This window comes from Haliotis asinina, chromosome 4 (genome assembly GCF_037392515.1).
Source record: "Haliotis asinina isolate JCU_RB_2024 chromosome 4, JCU_Hal_asi_v2, whole genome shotgun sequence".
Taxonomy (NCBI): Eukaryota; Metazoa; Mollusca; class Gastropoda; order Lepetellida; family Haliotidae; genus Haliotis; species Haliotis asinina.
In genome coordinates this window covers 81,395,584-81,414,985 of record NC_090283.1, presented here as the reverse complement: position 1 = coordinate 81,414,985, position 19,402 = coordinate 81,395,584, and the positions used below count along the sequence as shown (strand labels likewise).

Here is a 19,402-nt window from a genome sequence, read left to right as displayed (position 1 = left end):
AAAACAAACAGCTGGAACAATAGATACATCTGCAACAAAGCTGTCCTTCCTCTTCATCCTCTACGTTGAAATGCAAAGGCACTTCGGAGTTTCTATCTTACAGGACGTGTATCGTCTGTTCTTTATACCATTCACTAATATATCAAGCAAAGCAAAATGTGCTGGAAATGACTTTTAGAAATTAGGTGCATTACAAATGTCGCCATTGTTTGACACAGTACGAAATCACGATTCATGTGGTGTATATTTTTAATTGTGAAAATCAAATAATTAATCAGAGGTTTAAATTTCAAAGACGAAACGTCACCGATACACATAGAATCGGTTGGGATGTGAAGGACGCCGAAGTGATCTTTCCGCCATATTTGATAACGTTCCCAAAGTCGCGAAAGCCTTTCAAAAGACGCCTATTACATCACGTAAATTTCACACTCAGTTGCGACAAATACACAACAGAATTCCTCATACATTTTAAAATCAAATAGCAAATGCTTTCTTTAATCAATACCAAGTGTCACGATGAAATCAAACGAAAGATACTGGGTGTGAAAACAAACGCAGGACATTTGTATGGAAAGCCAGCAAAGACATATTCAGTTTTTACAATGTGTAGCATTCTCGTGTAGCATGATACGCCGCATTTTAAACCTTTGTACAAGTCTTAGAAGATGAACTGAAGGCATAACCGCAACATGTGTCTTAGTTCCTATGCAGAGTAATATTGTAATTTCATATACACAGGGTAATGAACAGCAGCTTGGTTTAATATTGCAAAGAAAATTTGTATTGTTAATTGTATGCAAATGCATAATTGTATTTGTATAATTGCAAAATGTAAAATTCTGATAGGTTCCTTAAGAAGGAGAGTTTCTTTCAGCTTTCATTGTACAATTATGAAGAGAAAAAACAGCATAATAAGGAACAATTAAAACTCATATCCTGACAATATTTGTGTTTTGATGCGATCATATTGTTTTTCGATAGACTCACACCAAACAGGGGCGAGTGTTTTCCAATTTAAGACACACGCTCAAACTATCTAATTGTTTATTTTTATTCAAGACATTATGCATATAGTGAAATCAGTCATTCCATCTTCTGTCTAGCCAGCGTCACATTCGGACTAACAAGCCGATATTTTACATACTTTGGAAGTAAATTAGGTAAGATATATACTCATCAACGTACCAATGTCGTTCTCCGACGTCGTAAAACACACCAGGCAAGTCAAAACGTCACCTAAAACAATGTATTTTTACAGCATAATGTATTACGTTTGAAGACCTGCTAGCACTTTCTTAAATATGGTGGAAGATTCAAACTTGATCTACACAAGCAGGGAAATATGTGATTCTAAGCACTAACTTACACACCTATACTGACCATCCGATGCCATAAGTAATATATACTACCAAACTGTTTCCGGATACTGTGTAGATCCTTGTATTGAAATAACTCCGTCCACCGTGGAAAAACCCTCACGAAACTATAGTGTTGGTATCCACAGCGAATACACATGGCGATGTTATGCTCCCTTGTCTATGATCTGCATCATCTGCATCACCTCTCTTTTGTCATTTGACGCCATAGAAGAAAATTCATTTTCCAATCTCAAGCCATTTTTATATATCGTTATAAAACGTTAAACGTAAACACGCAAACCCATTTTATATGACCTTTGGTTATCAGGCACTGTTATGTTCCCTACCACATTCAGTACAGGAAGCCAAACAAACACAACTCATGGCACAGTGCTTTTATCTATGTACGATAAAAAGCTGAGGCAACATACTGTCTTGTAACGCACAACAAAGTCTGGTGTCTATTTTTCTAGCCTACTAAGGTTAAAACATCAGAGAGGAAATTTAATATTCTGCAGCTCCTGTATAATTGTATACTGTAGGTAGATCAGGGCGAAATTCTCAAGCAACGCTCATTGTAATAACTTTTCGTCATGCAACACAATGTTTCTATTGTATGCACTATGTAAAATCAGAATGACGATATATATTTTTCAGCATATTTGTTTTTACCAGTAGCTTTCAGCCTCGCCATTGTCCCCTTTCCTGTAAGTTGCAAGACGAATGATAATAAGTCGTCGTAGGTCACAATGTATTCGCTGACACTGCCTATTACTTGCATTCTGCTTCATAATTGGTTTCCATGACGCCCATTCTTACAAAATATTCAGTGCAGAAATTTGCAAAAGTTTAAAAGTCGTGCGTGTCTAGTACTTTAGTTAACGAACATTTGACCAAAATATTTCTAGTGAATGCTTCATGAGAGAGGAAAATTGTCATAACGATAATCTTATTATTTCCCATGCGTTTGTCAGAGTTCATTATTCATAGCGCAAGTAGATGCATAGTGACCTTAGCGGCAGCTGAAACCAATATGCTATCATCTAGTTAATATACAGTATTCACGTTAATAAACCGAGATTATATTAACCTCGATATTGATAAAAATTCTACAATGTAACTGGAATTGAGTATGCAAGATATTGGAAATAATTAATGTGATTGAAAATCATTAGAAGTAATTAGTGTACTCCAGTTTAATAATTTAAGACTTGTGTGGATACAGCAGATCATATCTACCTCCGACCGGATTGTGTTTGGTCTATGTGCATTGTGCCATGTGACATCTGTTCGCTGACGCCGGTATATTTGGATCTCTCCAAACAGGAAAGAGACGGTTGATATCGGAAGACGTTTTGATATATATAGGACTGCGTATATTGGTTTTGCTAACCCTGTTGGGCTTGCTGTGGTACAAGGTAAGTGGTCAGTCTTGTCCAGTCACTTTGTCTCCCGGGGCATTCTAGTGGTTAAAGGTTCGCTCGTAGTCTTTGAATTTGGTTCCTCCACAGGGGTACAATGTGTGAAGCCCCTTTCTGGTGTTCCCCGCCGTAATATTGCTGGAATATTGCCTAAAGTGGCGTAAAAACCAATCTCACTCACACATCCACTTTGTCTCCCAAGTGAACTGTCTAAAGACAGGTTCGTTTCCGTCCATTGATCTGTGTACTACTGTGAAATTCTATGAAATCTTTATACTACTCCCTTGAACATTTCACATGTGACTCACTAACGCACTGATTGAACATGGTGGTCATGTTATATGCAGCAGTTGTGTGGATTTCAGAGGCTACACAAGTTGATGGTTAACGTTTAGTCTATTGAATTACTTGCATCATAAATCACCATAAACAGGATGGGTCATTTCAAACATTTGGGGCTTCAGGAAATAAGTAAGAACTGAACAAATAGTTTGCTCATTAATACTAGATAGAAATGTGAAAGTTTTTATATAAACATTTTATTTTTATACATTTTACGGAGGTAGCAAAATCAAACATACATATTGTAATTGTTCTTAACATACCAGAGTTACTTGACTTGATTGAAATGTTTTGAACTTCTGTAAAATCGATTTCAATAGTTGCATCGCCGATATTTCATAGGTAAGTTAGCTGAAATACGCTTTCTTAGAAATATAAGCGCGATGAAAAACTTAAACAGAATTCTGAAGAATACTATTTGAAAACGATCGTCACAAAGAAATCGTATTTTCGATGTCGTCATCAGGTTATTCCTACGTGTCACGTCACGAAAGTGATGGCATGCAGTACATAATTCATTAATATTCGTCAGTTCTAATTTCAAGTGTTATAGTTCATTGTTTTTCGATACTGCACCACAATCAAGAACAATCACAGAACGTCTCATCTAACCGCCGCATATAATACTGGTACTGCTATTGTTCATACATTGTTTATTGTTTATTGTTTATATATTATCTATTAACCTTGGCGATAGTTGTTGATTGGTTCATTTCACTGGAGACAATTCGTCTGTCAAACCCAACGTTAACACAAGCGACTATTTAATATGATCAATAACAGCTCACATGAAAACACACTGTGACTTTGACCATATGACTGGGAAATCACAAAACTTACTTCTTACTTAAGAACAGAATGACGGTAGGTCAGTCAGTGCTAATGTTTCGCAGCTGTTAAGGCCTTGAACATTTTCAAAATATTTTATGTGTTAATTGTTATCAAAACATGTTACTACATATTTCCCCTATGCATTAGTAAAGTGTAAATATCCTATATTCAGTTACTGTCTTTCATCTGATAATGTGGAAAGCTGACATAGTTATTCAATACTAATATGTCATGAAAAACCATAATCGATAGATGTTTAAGTTGTTTTTTGTGCATTGTGTCACTATGAAATATCCTACTAAAATATACGTAAAACATAAATGTGATTAACTGTTCAGTCGATAGTTATATTATTTGATAGTGTGTGAAGATGATTCTGACATCATTAACCCCGAAACGTCAAGAACTGTGATATTTTAAGTTAAAAACACTGACCACTGTGTCGTAAAGTGTATGTAGGTGTTTCATATTGTCAATGTCACATATTTATGGGAAATAAAGATACATATTGATAACTGAATGAATTTGCCCCAAACAGGTGAACTAAAATCATTTACTACAGGGCTCTATTCAGCGATGCCTGTGAACCTTCTGGCTTCTTTGGTAATGATTTTATTGTCTCAGACAACAGCAGACTGCACCTCCAGCTCAATACATGATTAATGTATGTGGGTATCGGTACTGATGATTTGGAATATCGTTACAAAAAATATTGTGGACAGGCAAGAGCTGCATCATTCACGTTGTACCGCTTGTTATCATGAATGTTTATGGTATATAAATGAATAAATTGATTAAACTTTGTCTGAACATCATTAAAATACGCTGATATTTTGTACACAGTCGTAGACGATGACGCGCGCCTGGCTGGTGCTTGCTGTGTGTGTGGCGTGGGGGACGTTCCTGTCGGTAGGTACCTGCTTGTGTTTACAGAGACCCTGTTGACCTGTGGCAATAGTTATTGTCTGATGAAGGCCTTGTTGAACTGTGATAGTATTTATTGTCTTACGAGGATCCTGTTGAACTCTGATAGTACCAGTATTTATTGTCTGATGAAGACCCTGTTGAACTGTGATAGTAGTTATTGTCTGATGAAGACCATGTTGAATTATAACAGTATTTATTGTCTAAATGCGGGACACCATAGTAATGTACCACATGGACTTGGGTATCCTCTTCTGAAGCACTAAGGTGACCGTACATCAATTAGGTAACCTTAGTGCAACGTTAAATAATAGGAGTTAAGGCTATCCTTGGTAAAGGTTGCTTCGCGGAAAGCGTCATAAGTACCGAGATACTGGATCGGGTGATGCGTATATAGGACTGGACTGATATCAAACATCGCAATCCTTTATTGCTTATGATCGATACTTGGCTATTAGGGTGGTTAATATAAGGATAGTAGGATAGTAAATCTGCACCACACTTTCTGCCGAGTGGTATCACATTTGTGGTTTAATCATCACAAAGGAGGAAGCGCCATCAAAGTCTCATCAGTTTCTCATCTTTCATACAGTGATTGAGTACCCCAATAAGATACCTCTTAATTTAACATTGTGAACTATGTTCAAACCTACTCATGCTTTGTTTACCTCCTTCCAGACGGAGTCCTCCTCACCAGAGGGATATCGTGTCCGGAAACGTGACGCCACAATCGTCTACAACCACGGCGTTGTCGTAGCCAGCCCGGGCAACTCGGATGATGTAAGTGTTCCTCAGTTGGGACGAATAGCCCTGCATCCCTGGCATTGCACTATAGTGTATAAATCATGCAAATGTTCCAGCACCATAGTGGGACATATCTGGTTATTTGGTTTCAACGTTAACAAACATGTACACAGAGTGAGAGAGAAAGAGGGAAGGGGGGGGGGGGGAGTGAGAGAGAAAGAGAGAGAGAGAGAGAACAACACGTAAACCTAACATTCTGAAGCAGTGATATGATGAGTCTATCATGTCCATGTGATGATAGTCCTTCACGTAATAGCAGAAGGAACATTTGTCACTTCAAAATGACACATTTGAATATGATCACATTAGTTGACATATATATTATGCTAACATATTTTCTTAGGACGATTCCAGTGTGGAAACGGAGGAGGAATCCACCAATTTAAATGACACCGTGTCAGATGAGGTAGGTGATTTGCAATTGTCCTGGATTTTCAAGACTTATGAGAAGAGAAACTGTATGTCCCCAAATACACGGACCTGTGAGAAGGGAAACTGTATGCCCCCAAATACACGGACCTGTGAGAAGGGAAACTGTATGCCCCCAAATACACGGACCTGTGAGAAGGGAAACTGTATGCCCCCAAACACACGGACTGCAGCTATTATATATTATTAGTGTGAGCATTGTGCGTCGAACCCATGTACTCAGACTGCTATATCGGAAGTGCTCTTCAACGACCCATGGTCGTCTTAAAAGGCATTTACGCGATGGAGCAATGTAGACCATTTTCCTAGAAAAACAAAACGGTTATATATACCCCGATCGTTGTTCTCATCATCACCATCATCTGCAAGTTTGATTGATCTGTGATCTAAACGTGACAAGTCACGTGACTGTCATTATTAGTCAACGTAGTGCCTGAGTCCGACCCTGCCATCTTCACAGTCGCCATCAGCTTTCTGGGAGTGACATGGTATCGTCAACAGTTCCTTGGTCCACTACACCGACATCATATCAGTCACAAAATCCACTCTCTCACTTACTCACACATGGCTCTATGGAAGGAGTTGAAGCGTACTTCCAGCGATGGCCATCTTCATTTATAGGCGTGTTGTTGCACCAGTGAAAAAACACCTCACGCTTGATGCTCAATATGTATACATTTTTATATTGACGATCTAGTACATTAAAACAACATTAGTTTTGCTTTGTTACGATAACTGTTTAGTCAGTCTTACTTCATGAGAATGTTTAAAAAGTAGTAAGTGAGTTTTGCTTTACGCCCCACTCATCAACATCCCATCTATATGGGGCGATCTGTAATTAATCAAGTCTCGTCCAGACAATCCAGTGATCAACAGCATAGACACTGATCTACGCAGCTGGGATACGATGTTAGAGTAACAGCCACTCAGTGCCACTGATTGACACATGTCAGTCGGTTTGCGTTGTTTATTGCAGGATGATGGTGAACATCCTGGTTACAACAATACTTCAAGGTCACGTAGGCTTATCAGCAGGAAAGAATCATCCCGTTGGCCAAAGGGAATCGTTCCTTACATCTTCAGGGACGACGTCGGTAGGAACAGCACAACAATTACATCACCGACATTATTTTCAGCTGAAAGTCTTGGTCTGTGTGAAGCGATTTTGAACACTTCCACCAGCAAATCTACCTCTCAACGTTTGGTGGGGAGATTTCCGTTTTCAGAGTTACAATACACTAACCAGGCAAATATGTGTCACATATTAAATAACCTGGTTACATTTCAAGTGTTTACGATGGTTAAGACACTTTTCCATGTTGAAACTGAAAGATGTAAATACAACATGCTGATGGAAACGGTGGCTGTGCCTCCTGGTAATGGCATGATCTTGTAATAACAGACGCCACCTGGCCAGTTTTGTCGGTACCTATTAATTATGTGGCATTGGGTTCAACATGTGTCCGTGTAGGCTTCCCTCTATATGTAGTGAGTGAGTTTAGTTTTTCGCCTCTTTTAGCAATATTCCAGCAGTATCATGGCTTTACTCTCTCTGCAAGTATACACTCCCTGGAAAAACATTCTGGTCATTCATAAACAAAATACGTCCTATTACAACTGGTGTAAGACCATTTTGAACGGCAAAAGTAAATGAAAATGATTTGCTCCGGAGTATATTTGTATTCGCTGGAGACGAATACTAACCCAAATCTTCGCGAGTAACATCACAATGAGCATAAGGATCGTTTGAACAAATGCGATCAGTATGTCCACCGCGGACATCAGTACAGGTCCTAGTCCTTGGCATTGGTGTTGTTGGTCCAGTCTCCCTGTCTCATCTGCATAGGAAGTATCATGTGAGTGCATACTGCATGTGATACTGCATTAGGCCTACTTTCACATGAACAAATACTTGCTTAAACACACGGAGTTTATCACAAGCAGCTGAAAATCAATATCTTAGAAATGCGGAAACAAAATATTATCATTATTTTCATCATTAGGAGTATTATTGCACAAGATTTACTTCTGTATAAAGCAGCGGTGCCCAGATGCATGTTTCCTGGTACTGGAACTTGTACAGAAATAGGGTTGTCGGTACTGTTTGAAGTAGTCTTGGTGTTCATACATCTATATGAAATCCTTTTGCCGGGGCAAAACCGGGCGTCTCTCCAAGCCCTGAACGTTATCCCATGATATATATCTTTCATGGTGATTGGTTTGCGAAGTTCTTTTACAATGTGATGGTTTCAGAATTTGTGTTTTGTTTAAGACGCCGCCTCCCGCTATGAAATCCTCGTTACCCAGAAGCGAATTGAGACTTACACCTGCATCCGGTTTGTACCCTGGGTCAAGGACGTCACCAGAGAAACGTATGACCTTTCCCATGAGGGTCATCTGAAATTTGTCAGTGAGAGCGGGTACGCCATTATCATATTTGTTAAACCTGGGTGCAAATAATGCCCTGAACATTTTACCAGCATCAGTAACTTACACCAACACGACTACACTACTTCACAGCCATCACCCACAGGTCTATACACTGCAGGTGTTAATGACAACGTTGTACAAAACAACACGTTGTTTGTCGTATAATATTCCCACAAGGCCAAATCATTTCATCTGTTGAGTCAGCGCAAAAACACACAATGCTTTTTTCTCTGAATTATGGAGAAAGTCAGGCAAGTGTCGAAACCTCCAAATATGCCCAATAAATGAATCTACTTAAGTGCCTTCGAAACTAATTATGAATGTGTCTAAAGCGTTCTCCATCTAATGTTACAGCTGTTGGTCCACTGTTGGGTTCGGCGACAGCGTGAACGGCAGGAACATCAAATGCTGCAGCAGGGTAGTAACATCTTCTTCACCGTTGTTACATATCCCTACGTGGAGCCAGTCATAGCATAGGTCCAAACACGAGATTGAAGGCAACTTAAGTCGGTATCGTCAATCCAGGAAGATATAGGAAATCACAGTTTATGAATATAAATTAAAGAGGTTTTTAGGTTTTAATATCTCAAATGTTACAATCACGTTAAACTCTTACAAAGCCTTTTCACGTACTGAACGTTATATGACAATTACTTTCTACCTGGCCAGTAAGCTCTTAGGTATATTCAACTGGTTTATTTGTCAGGTTTTGACTATTACAGGATAAATATCATGCGAGTTGGCAAAATGTGATTGAAGTTCTAGAATCATTAGTCTTAGGAAATGCTGCTCACATCCTTATTCCATGTGTACATGTCTGAATACTTCCAGAGCGTCTGCACACACGAGCTAGGACATGCTCTGGGATTCCCTCACGAACACATGAGCTACAAGCGTGTTGGAATCATGCGTCTCAATTTCCAAAACATTGCTCCATGTGAGTAATCTAAGAGGGTTTATTTATTTACTGTAAGTTTCTACGTGGCTACAAGTTATGATTCTGCCCCAAACGTCTTGTTGGTGAACACTATACATCGATGTAACAGATACCGGGCATAATTTATACAATCTGCTACTGTGGAGGACCGGTAAGGGAATAATCAGAGCTGATGACGTAATGTGTCAGGAAGTACTGGAATACTGACCAGGGCCAATGACACTAGGGGGTCGGAGTCTGGTTTGGCAGTCATCTTCCTTCAAGGCGAGTCAGGGGAGGAAAGGGAGTATGGAGAGTGTCGGTCCGAAGGGGCTGCTAGGATATGTGGACTGGACGCTGAGGTCCGAGTTCGAATCCAAACAATCAGCACATATCATATCGTAGTTGTACATACCACAGCTGTGTTAATCCTCTACTCAGTCTTCCAGTATTGTCTGTCACGAACCAGTGACATGCGGATGTTAGTGATACCTGTACAGGTCCTGTCACTCTATGTATGATGAACCCCTCTGTGTTTGTGTTTTCACAGCAAAGTGGACTAAATACACCAGGAAGAGTCCATCCAGGTACATAGACCTGAGATATGACATGACCAGCAACATGCATTACGGCCCCACAGTAAGTGTATGCTATTATACGCCGTTCTTTAACAACACGGACAGTCTACAGGCGCTTCTGTTGCGATAACTGTCCACCAAGATGCTACGTGCTAAGTGTGAGATTTTCATTCCTTTTTGAATGAGTATCCACAATATCGTAGACAACTGAGCACAACTCACTGTTGATTTGTGGCGATCTAGTCGTTAACGTGATGGCTCGTCAGACCGAGAGGACCGATTCGTTAACCCAGATATGTAATGTACAATGTGTGAAGCCCGTTTCACGTGTCAACCGCCACCATATTGCTGGAATATTGCTGGAATATTGCTGAAAACGGCGTCGAAAGGCAGTCATGTACATGTACGAGGGCATTAGGCGGTATGTACTTTCATGTCAGATGTAGCGGTGTCTGATGTTTTCAGGGCGCAGCAAGGAATGGTTGGTACAGCATGACATCGTTATTCAGAGACCTTCAGCCTATGCTCAATAACGGGGGCAATGTGTACTACTACTGGCAAGCCCTTGCCCACGCCTACAGCTGCACAGGTACGTCTTTACTTGACCTCTGGAAGTGTGGGTCAGGGTCCGCCTAGATAGTCCACTGCACGACAATATCCCTACTTATCTTACCTCACACATATATGTCGCTTTCTGATTGGCTGAGCGTCCTTCTATTATTTTCAATGTACCCAGCTTACAAGAGAGTAACATTTTCTACGTACCCCGATGGGAAAGCCAAACTCATTTTGTATTTCGTGGTTGTAATTCTTTATCTGGAATAACATTTAATCAGGTATGATGTACGGAAATTATCGATATTTTGAGAATGCAAATCGATGGAAGGGAGATAATTCTGTTTTTCTTGTCGTCTGCAAAATCTTGCAATGGCTTAAAAATATTTGTATCAGTGCTTCAATCAATTGAAAATTAACATAGAGGTTTCTTCGAAGGACATTTAGAAGTGTTCTTATGGATGACAACTATGAATGACAAGGTGACGGGTCACGACGTTTCGAAGTATGTAATGAGAATCAATGATAAAGATTGACGGATTCACAATAAAGACGTTGTCATCCATTATAACTCTTTCCTTTAACATTGAGATGTTCGGTAAGATAAACACATTCTTCACAGGTTCGCCAGGGCCAATGGGTTGCTGATATTTGTTGTTTTTTTCCCTCGTCCTTTGGGCTCAGGAAACAAACATCGAGGCTACATCAACCCATATCCCCTTCGAGACCAGTGAACAACTTATATTGACATAGGGGGTGGGGGTGTGTGGGGGGTGGGGGGTGGGTGGGTGGGGGTGGGTCACCTGTTTTTATTTAATCTCCTAAAATGTTGCGGCTACCAATGCAACTGTCTTTGTTTAAGATTTATGCCTCTTTTATTTCTTACAAATCAACATTTAGATGTCTAGTGTACTTCGTTCTGTTCGTGTTTTGTTCAGAGGAGAGGTGTCCGAACGGGGCTGCTGTGACCTGCGTCAACGACGGCTTCGTCTCCTACATCGACAACAGCAACTGCGCATGTATCTGTCCGCCCGGCCTGGATCCCGCCAAAGGCTGCTCTGACGTCATAAAACAGGGTGAGTGGGAAGGAAGGGCAGCAGTGACGTAATACGACAGGCGGGGAAGGTAATGAATGTGACGTCATAAGGCAGATAATTGCAGAATGTAGGAGAACTATGACGTCATACGACAGGTGACTAGGGAATAAGTCGTTGTTGTATTGGAATCAATACTTTAGGGTAACACAAAGCCAAATATTTCTTCAAAAGTAACGATATTTTTTAAGGTTAACTAAGCCATGAACAACTATTACATAGAGCACATAGTCTGGCCTTAAAGCAATACTACTATACTACAGCGCCCGCCTCAGATGGATCCTTTTCCGGCAGTAAGAGAGCAACAGAACAAAATGTCAACCGCTTGGAAATACCTCGCTGCACATTCAGCATAAGAGATCATAGATAATAGTATTAGACTTTAGCACTAAATGTTGAAAAATAATGTATGAATTAATAACTGGATGAATATGTATGTGAAGAGAATGCGAGGAGTATTCCAGTCATTCCACTTCAAGGTTGTCATAATACTGTTTATCATATCTCACAGATAAATGTCGTTTTCGGATTGGATGAGCGCTCTTCCATTAATTTCAATGTACCCCGCTTACAAGCGAGTAACATTTTCCATGGGAAGACCAACCTTATTTTGTACTTCATGGCTGTAATTCTGGAATAACATTAGATTAATTATGAATGGAAATTACCGACGTTCTAAAATTTGCTTTTCTTATCTTGTCTGCAAAATCTAGCGATGGCTGCAAACATGTGCTTCAAACAAATCAAAATTATCATTGAGGTGTTCGACAAGATAAATACATTTTTCACTAGTCCCTGTGGACCTACAGGCTGATGTACATTGGATGTTTATTTATGTAGCCCTCGCCCTTCGTGACCAGTGAACAGCTTATAATGTTTTCCGCAGTGCCCGCACCCACCAAATGGCCCAGGGGAACATACGTCCTGCCCTCCCCTACTGCCGGATGCCCCGGGGACGAGTTCCAGGAGGGATCGGTACAGCATACCAGCGACGGACGCAGCACACAGAGCGACATCGTCCACATGAAGGGAGAGTTCACAGGGAGCAGCTCCAAGTACGACTTCTGTGTGAAGGACAGTTCCACCAGCACTGACGCTGACACAGCTGACTGGGGACCAGGCAGATACTGTATACTAAAGAAAGGAGACTGTCCTACTGGTAGGTGTATGACCAGACAGACAGTGTATACTGATGAAAGGAAACTGTTCTACTGGTAAGTGTATAGCCAGTTAGATACTGTATACTAAAGAAAGGAGACTGTCCTACTGGTAACTGATACTGGTGAGTTCATATGGTGGATTGATATGAAGTTAATATGCCATAGTCACACTGCCATGATCTATGATGAAAACCTCATCTTTTCAACAGTATTCATGAAGAGATCTATTGACCTTTGAACCTTACATTATGTATAATTTCTATGCGTTCAAAATAATGGGGCAGACAGTCTTGCAGCACTTTGGACTCACTCAAATACAAATAGTTTATCCACATGACAGGTACTATTCTACAATGATACCGCCACACTCGCTCTTTCAGGTTTCGAAAGTGGATACGTCAAGTTTGACAACCTTGCCGGGACCACCACAACAACATCTGGAGCCGTGCCTGACGGTGTCTATGATGCAGACACTCAGTTTGATTTCTGTTGCCGTGACGAAGGCTACCCCAAAGTTCCTCTCAAACTCCCCAACACCAAACCCTTCATCTTGTTCCGTCACAATGGAAAATCTGACTCCTGTCAAAAGGTTGATGGTAAGAAAGAGTATGAGTGTAAGAATATTACTTTATATCGCATCATTGCAAGAAATGTGTAGATTATTGAATTCATTACACCTTCAACAGAAATGAGGTATTATCGATTAAATGATGTTGGTAAGATTCGCTAACTGATGTAATGCATAAACCCAGCCGTTTCCACAGTTTTAACAACAATTTGAGACACAAATTTAAATACGCATATGCCATGACAAAAACGTAATATGCCTGTTATGTGCGACCATCATGTTCCGTGTTTATAAAAGTTAGGAGATCAGTCAACGTATGTTGACATGTACATGTGGAAAAATGGCGCGACTGAATGCTGTCAGTTGCAACATCGTCATGGACGTCTTGAAGCTAAAGCAGTTTGCAGCCTGCAGTTTGTGTCCATATGCATGTACTGAGACGTCTTCATTGATGCCAACGTATGCAATACAGCAAAACCATATCCTGCAAAATGGGAACTCTGTGAGGATTAGGTTGTGCGATAAGTTGCTGCATGAGTTTCATAATCCCAAGGGAGTTGAGTTGGTTAAAAATAATGTCAGGAAAAGCCGCCCGTTGATCAGCCGGACACTCCAGCGTCTTGAGCACGTGCGCTAAATAAATATTGAGACATAAATAAATACATATATTGAGAATACTTATTGACTCTGAAGCATTAGTGATGACCGTGTTTCACTGTTGAGTCACGATTTCTTCTCCAAAGCCGAAGACACTGTATCTACACTCATGGAAATTAACTTTAAGCATCAATCAGTTTTCAACAGGTCGGCAGATTCAGGTATGCTGAGAGGCAAGCCATCTCTGACATTTGGTTTGAGGAGTAGCTCATGCATGGGAACTCCGTGTAACAACCGGCAGAGGGAGTTGTTTAAACGTGTTGACATCTGCACCCGTAGTAAACATGTTACCTATCAGGACAGAACGATCTTGTCTAGTACGTGTCTGAGAATGACACTGTCTGTGATTCGCAAAGCTGATTGGTCAAGTAAAGCCACATGATGTCGTCATGTTATTCTGGAAGAAAATGAACTTCTTCATTGGTCCAATGACATTGCTTCCTTGTGCAGGGATGCTGGCGTATCCTGAATTCCTGGACTTTGACGACGACAATGAAGGCCAGTCTGCTTACAGCCCCAGTTTACTGTCAAAGAAATTCATTTATTGCTACTATGTGCCTGCTCTCAAAGGTTCGTAAGGCTACTTCATTTGCTTATGACGGAATAATACTAATCATTTCTAAATTGGTAATTGGTTGTATGGTATCTCTCTTTTGTATCCCGTAAGAGGTGTCATCATTCAAAAGTCTACCAAGAATATCGCATTAGAGGGGTTATGTATAAAGTACAGTATTGGTGATTCTCCATCGTTCCATACAGACTGTGGAGGCCTATATACGCTGACCAAAGACAAACCCACACAGACAATAACGTCCCCTGGCTATCCCAATCTGTACCCCAACAACGCGGACTGTTTCTGGGTATTTACGGTAAGATCACACACAAGTGTCGCTTTGATGCACAAGTCTTCACCAGGTAAAGATAAAGGGTTCTAAAGGGACAGTAAGTAGGCCACTAATTTGTCTCACCGTCAAAGATATGTCCAGTCAGTCTTAATTCACGATAGCATATACTTACAGCCCTTACGTCAATACATTGTGTGTTCGAATCCCGATTTGCGTCTCTGTTTCTCCCTCACGTCCCCAACCTCCATTACTTTTCACCAAGCTCAACTGGTGAAAATGACTGCACTGCTCATTTGTCTGGTGGTATTAAAAATGACATGTAACTGACGCCAAAGAAACCATTTCTTTAAACAGGCACCTGAGGACGCCGGTGTCCTGTTAGACTTTGAAGACTTCGACATCGCTACTTCAGGATCAAAATGTGAAGATGAACTCCGCGTCAGATCTTATCTGCTGGGCGAGAACCCCCTCACGTAAGTCACAGAACCTTAACAGTGACGTACCTCACATATTGTAAAGGAAAGCATGTACCTTGTCACCTGAGGTCCCAACAATATCCTCCTCAATCTACAGATACTGTGATGTACCGTACATACTGTAAAGGAATATGTGTAAAATATCACTTGTGTTCCCAACTATATCCTCCTGCAGATACTATGATGTACCGTACGCACTCTAAAGGAAGATATGTACCTTTCCTCCTGTGTTTCCAACTCTGTCCTCCTCCATCTACAGATACTCTGATGTACCGTACATACTGTAAAGGAAACTATGTCCCTTGTCACCTCTGTTCCCAAGTACATCCTCCTACTGATACTCTCATGTACCGTACATACTGTAAAGGAAACTATGTCCCTTGTCACCTCTGTTCCCAAGTGCATCCTCCTACTGATACTCTCATGTACCGTACATACTGTAAGAGAAACTATGTCCCTTGTCACCTCTGTTCCCAAGTGCATCCTCCTACTGATACTCTCATGTACCGTACATACTGTAAGGGAAACTATGTCCCTTGTCACCTCTGTTCCCAAGTACATCCTCCTACTGATACTCTCATGTACCGTACATACTGTAAGGGAAACTATGTCCCTTGTCACCTCTGTTCCCAAGTACATCCTCCTACTGATACTCTCATGTACCGTACATACTGTAAGGGAAACTATGTCCCTTGTCACCTCTGTTCCCAAGTGCATCCTCCTACTGATACTCTCATGTACCGTACATACTGTAAGGGAAACTATGTCCCTTGTCACCTCTGTTCCCAAGTACATCCTCCTACTGATACTCTCATGTACCGTACATACTGTAAGGGAAACTATGTCCCTTGTCACCTCTGTTCCCAAGTGCATCCTCCTACTGATACTCTCATGTACCGTACATACTGTAAGGGAAACTATGTCCCTTGTCACCTCTGTTCCCAAGTACATCCTCCTACTGATACTCTCATGTACCGTACATACTGTAAGGGAAACTATGTCCCTTGTCACCTCTGTTCCCAAGTACATCCTCCTACTGATACTCTCATGTACCGTATGTACTGTAAGGGAAACTATGTCCCTTGTCACCTCTGTTCCCAAGTACATCCTCCTACTGATACTCTCATGTACCGTACATACTGTACGGGAAACTATGTCCCTTGTCACCTCTGTTCCCAAGTACATCCTCCTACTGATACTCTCATGTACCGTACATACTGTAAGGGAAACTATGTCCCTTGTCACCTCTGTTCCCAAGTACATCCTCCTACTGATACTCTCATGTACCGTACATACTGTAAGGGAAACTATGTCCCTTGTCACCTCTGTTCCCAAGTGCATCCTCCTACTGATACTCTCATGTACCGTACGTACTGTAAGGGAAACTATGTCCCTTGTCACCTCTGTTCCCAAGTACATCTTCCTACTGATACTCTCATGTACCGTATGTACTGTAAGGGAAACTATGTCCCTTGTCACCTCTGTTCCCAAGTGCATCCTCCTACTGATACTCTCATGTACCGTACATACTGTAAGGGAAACTATGTCCCTTGTCACCTCTGTTCCCAAGTACATCCTCCTACTGATACTCTCATGTACCGTATGTACTGTAAGGGAAACTATGTCCCTTGTCACCTCTGTTCCCAAGTACATCCTCCTACTGATACTCTCATGTACCGTATGTACTGTAAGGGAAACCATGTCCCTTGTCACCTCTGTTCCCAAGTACATCCTCCTACTGATACTCTCATGTACCGTACATACTGTAAGGGAAACTATGTCACTTGTCACCTCTGTTCCCAAGTACATCCTCCTACTGATACTCTCATGTACCGTATGTACTGTAAGGGAAACTATGTCCCTTGTCACCTCTGTTCCCAAGTGCATCCTCCTACTGATACTCTCATGTACCGTACATACTGTAAGGGAAACTATGTCCCTTGTCACCTCTGTTCCCAAGTACATCCTCCTACTGATACTCTCATGTACCGTACATACTGTAAGGGAAACTATGTCCCTTGTCACCTCTGTTCCCAAGTGCATCCTCCTACTGATACTCTCATGTACCGTACATACTGTAAGGGAAACTATGTCCCTTGTCACCTCTGTTCCCAAGTACATCCTCCTACTGATACTCTCATGTACCGTACATACTGTAAGGGAAACTATGTCCCTTGTCACCTCTGTTCCCAAGTACATCCTCCTACTGATACTCTCATGTACCGTATGTACTGTAAGGGAAACTATGTCCCTTGTCACCTCTGTTCCCAAGTACATCCTCCTACTGATACTCTCATGTACCGTACATACTGTAAGGGAAACTATGTCCCTTGTCACCTCTGTTCCCAAGTGCATCCTCCTACTGATACTCTCATGTACCGTACATACTGTAAGGGAAACTATGTCCCTTGTCACCTCTGTTCCCAAGTGCATCCTCCTACTGATACTCTCATGTACCGTACATACTGTAAGGGAAACTATGTCCCTTGTCACCTCTGTTCCCAAGTGCATCCTCCTACTGATACTCTCATGTACCGTACATACTGTAAGGGAAACTATGTCCCTTGTCACCTCTGTTCCCAAGTACATCCTCCTACTGATACTCTCATGTACCGTACGTACTTTAAATGAATTTTATGTACCTTGTCATCTCTGTTCCCAAGAACATCCTCCTGTGATATACCGTACATACCCTAAAAGAAACAAATGTGCCACTTCATCTCTGTTGCCAACTACACCATCTCTCCCCTACAGATACTGTGGAGACTCCCAACACCGCAGTATCCGGTCTGTTCGGAACACTCTGTCTCTCAACCTCCGGACCACCTTCGAAGGGCAGAGGAAGGGCTTCAAGGCCAAAGTCAGCCTGGTCTCACGTACGTCTCTATATTACTTTGTCTCTAATTTTGTCAGAGCAATTTATGAAGTATGGAGTAGTTATTCAGTGTTTAATATCATCATCAACGATCATCGGTGCCGGTATCCGATCACACACAACCATGTCACTGAGTGTGATAACCGGTGAGGCGAATCACTACTTCTATTAACTGGAGGCTCTGAATACATTTGGCGAGACGATCGCGTCTAGGATTTCAGTCGCTCTTGGCGAGACGATCTTATTCAGGCTGTTAGTCGCTCTGGGCAAAACGATCGTTTCTAGGCTGTTAGTCGCTCTATGATAGACGACAGTGTGTAGGTTGTAAACCATTCTGTGAACTGTTTGATGATATTATTTCTATAATCAGTACTGGTGTCAATCGGGACACCAAATTTAGAACAAAACAACAAATCAAGGAGACGATAGGTAATATCTGTGTATTTTAAAAGAATGATATAAATAATGTACAATCAGACTTGCGATTCAGTTTAGTGCTTAATGTTAGACCGCGCCCTTAATCTACCAATTGGTTATCCTACATGCATGTAATATGTTGGTCGAGATCCAATACACACAGGAATCCGTTGTGACACTCAAAGTTTTGATAGGCAATGCTTGTATGGTCCTTCCTTCAACAGGTCGCATGCTGATGACAGGCAGTGCTTGTATGGTCCTTCTTTCAACAGATCACACGCTGATGACAGGCAATGCTTGTATTGTCCTTCTTTCAACAGATCACACGCTGATGACAGGCAATGCTTGTATTGTCCTTCTTTCAACAGATCACACGCTGATGACAGGCAATGCTTGTATTGTCCTTCTTTCAACAGATCACACGCTGATGACAGGCAATGCTTGTATTGTCCTTCTTTCAACAGATCACACGCTGATGACAGGCAATGCTTGTATTGTCCTTCTTTCAACAGATCACACGCTGATGACAGGCAATGCTTGTATTGTCCTTCTTTCAACAGATCACACGATGATGACAGGCATTGCTTGTATTGTCCTTCTTTCAACAGATCACACGCTGATGACAGGCAATGCTTGTATTGTCCTTCTTTCAACAGGTCACATGCTGATGATAGGAAATGCTTGTATTGTCCTTCTTTCAACAGATCACACGCTGATGA

General features: G+C 41.3%; 1 protein-coding gene across 1 annotated transcript in view; it reads left to right on the top strand.

Annotated features, from left to right (window-relative positions):
• Positions 1–4,804: 4,804 nt before the first annotated feature.
• Positions 4,805–19,402, top strand: part of LOC137281189 (uncharacterized) — a 31,715-nt gene continuing 17,117 nt past the window's right edge. The window contains exons 1-16 of the mRNA XM_067812310.1: positions 4,805–4,864; positions 5,558–5,659; positions 6,027–6,089; positions 7,089–7,206; positions 8,385–8,532; positions 8,897–8,960; positions 9,374–9,479; positions 10,009–10,097; positions 10,502–10,625; positions 11,530–11,667; positions 12,572–12,844; positions 13,226–13,441; positions 14,521–14,640; positions 14,830–14,939; positions 15,270–15,388; positions 18,146–18,267. Of these exons, the coding sequence (XP_067668411.1) occupies positions 4,808–4,864; positions 5,558–5,659; positions 6,027–6,089; positions 7,089–7,206; positions 8,385–8,532; positions 8,897–8,960; positions 9,374–9,479; positions 10,009–10,097; positions 10,502–10,625; positions 11,530–11,667; positions 12,572–12,844; positions 13,226–13,441; positions 14,521–14,640; positions 14,830–14,939; positions 15,270–15,388; positions 18,146–18,267 (1,969 nt within the window). The 5' untranslated portion in view covers positions 4,805–4,807. The remainder of the gene's footprint in view (positions 4,865–5,557; positions 5,660–6,026; positions 6,090–7,088; positions 7,207–8,384; positions 8,533–8,896; positions 8,961–9,373; positions 9,480–10,008; positions 10,098–10,501; positions 10,626–11,529; positions 11,668–12,571; positions 12,845–13,225; positions 13,442–14,520; positions 14,641–14,829; positions 14,940–15,269; positions 15,389–18,145; positions 18,268–19,402) is intronic.